Raw genomic sequence first — 9,749 nt, 5'->3', positions numbered from 1 at the left:
GAACGTTTTCACAATTAAACCCATCAAGCGAATGAAGATCTCAGAGCTTACATTGCTTCCATGGAGAGAAACTGCCACATGAGGACAAAAACTAATTGTCACTTATTGAATATAATAAAAAGATCATTGAACATTGAAAATGGGTAGAATTTGGACATCAGGCTGAAATGAAATTGTTCAATTGAAACAGCATTTCCCAAATCAGCGATAGATTGAGTCTATTTGGCATCAGCTTTAATTTTTAATTTTTAGTATTAACGTTTATGTACAGCTTTTTAATTATGGGTGACTTTATATAACAACTTCATACATTTACTTTGGTAATTGACTTAGCATGTTAGGATGACTATGCCTCGAAGAAGGCCAAAGAACAAGGTTAAAATTTATTTATTTTTACTAAAAAAAAATAATATAATTTGGATGATTAGGTCCCCCTCTAATAACATGCATATATATGTACTTCAGTGGAATGTTCAATTAAGTAAAATTTACATATAGGGTATAGAAACGTACCTGCCAAACTTTAACATCGTTTCATCAGGGCTATCTTGAAAATAATTACAATAATTAATTTTTACCTGCCTTAAGAAGAATACAATTATAAAGCTCACAAGTATGAAACTCGTTTAGCACATGTAGTGACATATATACAAAGCAATGGAATAAGCCATGAGCATCAACCAAGAGATACCTGTTAGCAAAGAAAATATATTATCACCATCAATGCAATATGTTGAAAAAGAATAAAACACATAGAATGCTTTGATTCGAATCTCTTACCATCAGGATAACGAGTATCTTCAGAATAAAGGAAGCGATGTGTCCAATTTGACAGTGCACGTAAAGGCCACAAAGAATACAGCTGACTCCACCACCAGTTGAGGCCGTTTGTCACGTTTTCAAAGCGAAAGCCATCATGATCATTTGTGTCTTCAAGATCGTTGTTAGAAGTAGTGTCTTGCAATAGCAGTACTTCATGGCGGCAAACAGGACAAGTGTTGTGGATGCTTAGCCAAGGGACAATGCAATCATTATGATAGAAATGCTTGCATGGCATTTCTCTCATCTCCCCACCAAGCTCAAACTCTTCCTTGCATATGGGGCAACTTGGGTCATTATCCAAAAGCCTTCTTGTGACTTTCACCATTGGCAAGGCTTCGATAGCCAAAGAGCGTGCAGGAGGCGGTCCGGGCCAATCATTCAGCAGTGCCATGCCTTCGATGAACTCATTTAGTGTGTTCCCAAATGTGAAATCACTTGTATTATTATCTTGGAGAGACATATCTGGTGGTGGAGAAACGGGTCTTGTTGGACGAGTTGGTGCAACAAATTGGAGGGTGATCCAAGATTGTTGAACTGGATCATTTTCAGTTTCTGACACCCATTCAAGTCTCCTGCCAAAATCGGTATTAGGACGCCTTATAGACGATGACGACGACAATGCAGGGTCCAGCAGACGAGCCAAGGTGTCGAGGGACCGGATAGCGGGGGAGGGTTCGACGGCTGTGAGTCCTGCAGTGACAAGCCTATGCCTGGATATGTCTAGCTCAAGACGTAACTCACTGAAACAATAGGGACATAAGGTTTCATACGGATTTGTGGAGGAATTAATCCTTACAGTACGTCGGCAAATTTGACACCAGAAGTAATGGAAGGTTCTCATTCTTCGGATTCCATTAACCGTGACACGAGAACGACCAGTCAAAGACATTGTTTTCGAGCAAAAAAAGGATTGGTTTTCGTTTAGTTTTAATGTATGATTCTAAGGGTGTGTTATGGAAGAAAGTACATTAGAATTTATAGGCAAGTTTTATGAAGAGAGAGGGATCGAGAGAGAAAGGATGGCTTTTGGGACTGCACAAAGGGATTCTTTTTTCTCTCTTCATACATTGATATTTGTCACCAAGGCTTTCTTTTCGTAGTCGATACTCTTTCCTCTTAATAAAGTGAAGGATAATCCAGAAATTATTCCAAGTTGTTTAGGGGGTGTTTTGGTTTTCTTTGGATTTGATTTATGATAATTGATAATTATGAGTAAAAAACAACACACTCCCTGCCGTTCCAAATTGTTAGCCCTTATTTTGATTTTGGAAGGTTCCAAAATAAAGTCTTTTTTCCAAAATTAATAAATAAAATTCTTATCTTACCTTCTATTTAAAAAGTCATTTTTTTTTTCTCTATAGTTTAAATTAATGATGATAGTTTGAAAATTTGTACATTTTTACCTAATAGACAATGCATTAAATGATGTTCTATTAAAAAGTTGAATTTTCTAAACATGACCAACAATTTGGGATCGAATGAATAATTAAGACACACTAAGGAGGTTTGTTAATGCAAGGCAACAATACGTTGAGTAATCAAAGAGAGTTCAGCTCTTGCCAAGTTACTTGGATTCCATTAAGGATCACCAAATAGCCAACGACACATTGGTTAACCCAATAGTTTGCTAGCCCACTAGGCTGATGAGCTGTCTAGCTTGATATTTGTAGCCAAGTGGGGCAGGCCATGGGTTTTTTTTTTTATTGACCACGGGTGCCCATTGGGCTAGCTTGTTAGCCTGACTTATTAACCCTAAATTTACAATGAAGAATTTAGGTGGGGCGGGGGGGGGGGGGGGGGGGGACTTTAAGACCACCCACTTAGTACTAGAATTCTCAAAATGATTGTACTTGATGTCATCCTATTTTGCAACAAAAATTGTAGTGTAGAAGTTAGGGTTTGTCCACCAATATATATATATATATATATATATATATAATACAATTGTTAGCATCTTCCAAACAAACAGCAGCTATACTAGGTGGAAGATTAACCAAAGTGAAAAAACAAGACATAATAGAATCTAATGCGAACTTCGCTACTATATGAGAAGCAGAGTTACCGCTTCTTTTGACCCAATTAAGAGCATCTCCAGCAGAATCTCCAAATTTTTGTACTATTTGAAGAATGAACAGTGACTTTTACTTTTTAGCTACTCCCTTTTTCAAATACACTTCCAACAGATTCTCTATCTCATTTAAATATTATTTCTTCATTCATTATTTATTTTTTTTTTTTTAACAACTACACATCTTCCAACATTTTTTTATTCAACACCTAATTATTATAATAGGAAAAAAGCATTTGAAGAGTGAACGGTAACTCATCAGACTTGATGAGCTACTGTTCATGAGCCAAAAAAAAATCTAGGAATAGAGAGTCCATTGGAGAGCTTTTTTTGGGTTTCACTCTTTATTATAGAGAGAATTTTGGGTTTACATAGGCCATTGGAGATGCTTTAAAAAAATGATGTAAAAGACAAAGCTAGCCAACTAATATCTGAAATAAAATGTGAGATGGACCAGGTGGAGTTGCCAGTACAAGCAAGGATGGCATCAATGCAGACCTTTGAATCACCTTCAAAAATGACATGGCCCTATTTTTCTAGGGAAGCTAGCTGAACAACCCATAACATTGCCCCAGCCTCCGCCCGTAGAGGGGACCGCTCTTTGGGGTGATCCTAGCCAAAACGTACCAAGCCTTGGGAATTTTTGGCGACAACAGCCAATGCCGTGTTGGAACTAACATTAATCTTGATAGTACCTGGAGGTGGAGATGACCAGTTGGGAAAGGCAGAATCTGGATTGGTATGCTCTGACTTGGAGAAGATGAGATAGCATTCAAGAAGCTTGGAGTGGATATTCTAAATTAAAGCCTGCAGGTCCACTGCTCCTTTATGGTGAAACACAACATTGCGGGTTCGCCAAATCTCCTCAAGGGTGAAAGCCATGTAGAGGGGAACCAGCCATTGGTCTTAGGCTTGACAGAGAGTTGATGGTGGGTTTAGAATCAACTTTATGATATCAGCTGATGTTGTTAAATGCATCTCCTCGGACCTAAATCCCCAGCATACCGAGAAGCAAAGAGCTTTAGCCACAGGGCATTTGATGAAGAGGTGGGATGTGGTTTCACAATCCTGATTACAGAGCATGCAGGCAGAATCTACAACATCCATGCGACACATCAGATTTTCTTTTCCACCAATATTGTTAAACATCTAATATCAATCCAATTTTAGTACACAATTGGAATAAGTAAACACATAGGTTCCGTTTGGATACAACTTATTTTCGCTGAAACTAAAAACTGAAAATTGAAAATACTGTAGCAAAATAATTTTTTAATAGATGAAAAATTACTATTCACTCTTTTTTACTGTTCATAAGCCTAAAATCACTGTTCATGGACAATGAACAGTGACACAGGCGCTGATCTTAAAAAAAAAAAAAGGAGAAAACACGGGTTTGCTGAAACGTAGACGCAGGACGTGGATCCAAACTCCACCATAAACTATCCGATTGGTAGATTTAGAAATTAGTTATTAATAAAACTCTCTTTGGTTGGTTATATTCATCAATTGTTCCAACAATTTATTCTAGAAAATAATAATTTTACTAGAAAAACTCAAGAACATCGCATTTTGCTAGAGAGATTATAAAAACTATATTCTAACAATAAGAAGATTCAAGAATAAACTTATGAAAGAATTAGAAATTAAACATTAATCTAACAAAACAATTAAGAAAAAAAAAACAATTGATTTCAGTAATCAAAACGTGAAAAACATGCTTGAATTGATAAGTGGACAACTTACAACATTGGGAATTCACCCCTAACCCTATCCTAGGTTCTTAAGCTTGCATAGAAAATAAAAATTCTCAAAAATTGATGAAAAATAAGGTTTTCCAACAGCCAAAAAACATGGCTGCCCTTGTTTTCTTTTAATATTTATAACCTCTAAATGTGTACGTTGAACGTGCCAAATTATGATTCTTTATTATTCTTTAAAAGCATAATTAACTTACTTTCATGCTTCACAGTTAATTAAGAAGTAGTAACAACATGAAAGGTATCACTTGGTGCAAGGAATGCATATTTTAGTGCCTCAACACTAAAAGGAAGAGGTTTTGTTTCTCTTTCAGGCAACTCCTCAAAGCATGGTTCCCAACCATTCACTTTCATATCAATTATTCATCAAACAAAGAGCAAACTTCAGTAGCCTCAAAATTAATGGAGAAATCAAGAAAATAAGAATTAACAAGACAAGACTCAAGAAGGTTAGAAAAATATGTCTCATTAAATTCTTCTTCACAAATAGCATTTAGCCAGTTCACAGTTTCACACTCCGTGTGTTCACTTCCAATGTCATGTTATCATTCCTGCAATTTATTAAGGCATTAGCAGTATCTAAAAATGAACGTCCAAGAATGACAGGAATATTAGCATCTACATGCACAACAGATTGTGTATCCAAAATTAGAAAATAAACTGGATAATAACATTTATTAATTTGAACTAACACATCTTCTATCACCCCTCTTGGTCTTTTTACAAATCGGTCAGCTAATTGTAACACCACAGAAGTGGGTTTTATATCACCTAAACCAAGTCATAAGTAAACCGAGTAGAGCCTCAAATTAACACTTGCCCTTAAAAACAACAGTGTGTTCCATGGTCCTCCAATAATACATGAAATAGTGGGACATCTAGGGTCTTTGTATTTGGAAGGGGTCTTGTATTGAATTAAAGCATGTACCTGCTCCGTTAGAAAAGCTATGTTCTTGACATTGTGCCTCCTTTTCATTGTGCACAAATCCTTAATTACATTGGCATGTGATGGTATTTGCTTAATGACATGCAACAATGGAAGATTAATTTTTACTTGCCTGAGGTTTTGCAAAATTTCAAGGCTATAATCCAATTTCCTTGAAGATTTTAAAACTTGAGGAAATGGTATAGCGATTGGTCTCTTAACAATTTCATCAGTGTTGGGAAAGTCGATATCATCACTACTCATGTCTAATTCCCTGGGCTCTTATTAAGTCGATAGCATTGACTTGCTGAAGATGTGACTTAATCTTTATAGAACATTGAACCATATGTTGGCCTTGAAAATTTTGAGGTTGGAATGGAAAATTTCCTTTCTCATTTATAGATAAAGAACTAGTTAACTTTGAAATATGACTCTTTATCTCCCTGTTCACAACAAGAAGTTGGGTGAGCAATTTATCATGCTTCTTATTTGTTTTATTTTTGAGCCTTTATAAATGCATGAATGGTGTTCTCAAGTGAATTAAATGGGTGTGAATGTGATGCATGTGATGTAGGAAGTGGTTGGAAAAAATTTCTTTGTAGTTATGGTGAAGAGTGAGTCTCATTTTTCCAACTAAAGTTAGGATGATTCTCAAGTTGGATTAGGGTGAATAAGTCTTATTATAGTTACTAATAGCCCCCACAATGTTCTTCATACATTCTTTGAGTAACAATGCTCCTTGAATGCCCATAGTTTTTAGCATTCTGCAAAAATGTGTACATTGAATGTGTCGAATTTTAAGTATTCTTCGAAAATTACGTACTTTGAATATACAAATTTTGTAAATTCTTTAAGTGATAATATTCGTCGAATGCCCAGAATTCTCAACATTCTCTAAAATATTGTGTACGTTGAACTTTGAGCATTATTCAAAAAATTCCGTACTTCAAACATAAAAAAAAATAAAAAAATTATGAAAATTATACTAGTAATTGTGTTCGTTGAATATGCAAAATTTTCATCATTTTTTTGAAATATTATGTACTTTGAATCTATGGAATTTTGAGCATTCTTTGAACATTGCATATTTTAAATGTACAAAATTAGGTAAAGTTTTCAAGTAATAGTGTTCATTCATTGTGCAAAATTTTCAACATTTTACTGAAAAATTGTATAGGTTCATCATGCGAAATTTTGTGCAATCTTCGAAAAATTTTGTATTTTGGACGTACAAAATTATGAAAATTCTTTGAGTAATAGTGTTCATTAAAGAATTGTGTACATTGAATGTGTGGAATTTTGAGCGTTTTCCAAAAAATTGTGTACTTCGAACTTAAAAAATAATGGAAATTCTATGAGGGCGCAGAATTTTCAACATTCCTTGAAATATTTTGTATGTCGAACATGTGAAATTTTGAACATTCTTTGATAAATTGAGTACTTCAAATGTACAAAATTATGTAAATTCTTCGAGTAAATAGTGTTTGTAGTTGAATATGTAAAATTTTCTACATTTTATGAAAAAATGTGTATGCTGAACATGCCTAATTTTTAGCATTCTTCGAAAAATTGTGTACTTCGAATGTCTGAAATTATGTAAATTCTGAGTAATAAGGTTCGATAAATGCACAACATTTTCAACATTCTCTGAAAAGTTATATAGTTAGGACATGCAGAACTCTATGCTTTATTTGTAAAATTGTGTACTTGGTACAAAAAAATTTATGAAAATTCTACGAGTAATAGTTTTTTTTTTTTTTTTTTTTTTTTTTTTTTTTTTTTTTTTGAGAATGAGTAATAGTATTAGTTGAATGCACAGAATTTTCAACATTCTTTGAAATATTGTGTATGTCGAATGTTCAGAATTTTAAGCGTTCTTAGAAACATTGCATACTTCGAACGTACAAAATTATGCAAAATTTTCAAGTAATAGTGTTCGTTGAATGTGTTGAATTTTCTACATTCTATGAAAATTTGTGTATTTTGAACGTGCATAATTTTGAATTTTTTTGAAAATTTTGTACTTCGAACGTACAAGATTATGTAAATTCTTTAAGTAATAGTGTTTGTTGAATGCCTAGAAATTTCAACATTCTCTGAAAAATTATGTAAGTTGGACGTGCATATTTTAGTGCTTTCTTCAAAAAATTGTGTATTTTGAACATACTAAATTATGTAAACTCTTTAAGTCATAATGTTCATTAAATGTGCAGAATTTTCTAAGTTTACTAAAAAAATTGTCTACATTGAACATGCGAAATTTTGACCGTTTCTTCAAAAAATTGTGTACTTCAAACGTACAAAATTATTAAAATTCTATGAGTAATAGTTTTCGTTAAATGCGCAAAATTTTCAACATTCTTTAAAATGTTGTATACGTTGAATGTGCAGAATTTTCAACATTATTTGAAAATTTGGATACTTAGAACATACAAAATTATAAAAATTCTTTGAATAATAGTGTTTGTTCAATGAGCATAATTTTCAATATTTTCTCAAAAGTTGTGGGAATATGTGAAATTTTGAGCATTCTTCGAAAAATTGCATACTTAGAACGTGCAAAATTATGGAAAAATCTATGAGTAATAATGTTTGTTGAATGCACAAAATTTTTAACATTTTGGAAAAATTGCATGTCGAATATGCTTTATTTTGAGGGTACTTGGAACGTACAAAATTATGCAAATTTTTTGAGTAATAATGTTCATTGAGCGAGCAGAATTTTCAACATTTTTTGAAATTTAATTACATCGAACGTGTTGCATTTTGAGCATTATTTGAAAATTGCATACTTCAAACATACAAATTTATGTAAATTTTTTGAGTAATAGTGTTTGTTGAATTAGCAAAATTTTCAACTTTTGATGAAAAATTATGTATGTTAAACGTGCCGAATTTTGAACGTTCTTTGAACATACAAAATTATGTAAATTTTTTGAGCAATATTACTCATTAAATGCACAAAATTTTCAACATTCTCTATATAATTTTTCCTTGATGAAATGAGACACTTGTGATGATGATATGTATGAGATACCATGCCTAAATGTACGTTAGGACATGTATGAGAAGTTGTGGCTAGATGTATGTTTAGGATGATACGTGTTGATAATGCCTTGGTAGATGAATGGTTAGGGTTTTGTGATGATGAATATGAGACAATGATATACCATATTTTGGTGCATGTTAGGGTAGGTGTGCGTGCGTATAGAATAGCCTATTAGAGGATCCTTACATCAAATTAGGATATGGAAAGTAAAAGCCAACCCACAAGTTAGGCAGAGTTAAGTGTCTAACACCTTCCCATCTCTGTACCTTAACACTAGACACAAACTTTGAATAGACTAGGCCCTCTGCAGGGCAATACATGGTTCCTAGACCTAATTTAGGTGGTGAATCCATGAACCCTCTATCTGGCTAAGGCTTATTCCCTAGAGTACGACAATCATGCATAGCAAGGTTAGTTAAACAAAAGAAGCACACACCCTTTGGGTGTAGGTGCTTGCGCCCACAAACCCTTAACTCTCTAATCCCTAAATCAGTAACCCCTAAGTCCCTAACCTCTTGATTCTTTATCCCCTAAATCGCTAACCCCAAAATTTAAAAACACATGAATTGCTAACCTCTTAATCTCTAATTGTGAATCGCTAACCCCTAAATCTCTAACTCCTAAATCATCAACCTCCAAATCTCTTAACACCAAAATCGCTAATCGCCCACTCCTAAATTTCTAAACCCTAAATTTATAACCTATTAATCACAAACCCTTGAATCCCTAACCCTTAAATTTCTAATCCTTAAATCTCTAACCCCTAAATTTCAAACCCCTAAATCGCAAACCCCTAAATGTCTAACTCCTGAATCACTAATCCCTAAATCTCTAACCACTGAATCTCTAATCCTTGAATCGCTAATAATTACATCACTTACCACCAAATCTCTAACCCCTCTAAATTTCTAACCCCTAAATCACAAACATCTAAATCTCTATCCCTTGAATTGTTCACCACTAAATCTCTTACACCTAAATCACTAAATCTCTAACCCCTAAATCACTAATCCCTAAATTTAAAAAAATGGACAAAAACAAGTTGTATTATGTGAATTTTTTTTTATTAACATCTAATATTCACAATCCATTTCACATTTTTAATTGAATAGAATATCTACATCT

The 9,749-nt window shown here is 33.7% G+C and overlaps 1 protein-coding gene across 1 annotated transcript; it reads right to left on the bottom strand.

Moving 5' to 3' along the window:
* Positions 1-538: 538 nt before the first annotated feature.
* Positions 539-1,737, bottom strand: LOC115967376 (probable E3 ubiquitin-protein ligase RHC1A). The gene is made up of 2 exons (XM_031086457.1): positions 781-1,737; positions 539-691 (listed from the first exon to the last, which is right to left on the bottom strand). The coding sequence occupies exons 1-2, from the start codon at positions 1,709-1,711 to the stop codon at positions 627-629; spliced, it is 996 nt and encodes a 331-aa protein (XP_030942317.1). The 5' UTR covers positions 1,712-1,737; the 3' UTR covers positions 539-626.
* Positions 1,738-9,749: the final 8,012 nt, after the last annotated feature.

Source organism: Quercus lobata, chromosome 11 (assembly GCF_001633185.2).
Source record: "Quercus lobata isolate SW786 chromosome 11, ValleyOak3.0 Primary Assembly, whole genome shotgun sequence".
Lineage (NCBI taxonomy): Eukaryota > Viridiplantae > Streptophyta > Magnoliopsida > Fagales > Fagaceae > Quercus > Quercus lobata.
This window is presented reverse-complemented; position numbering and strand designations above follow the sequence as displayed.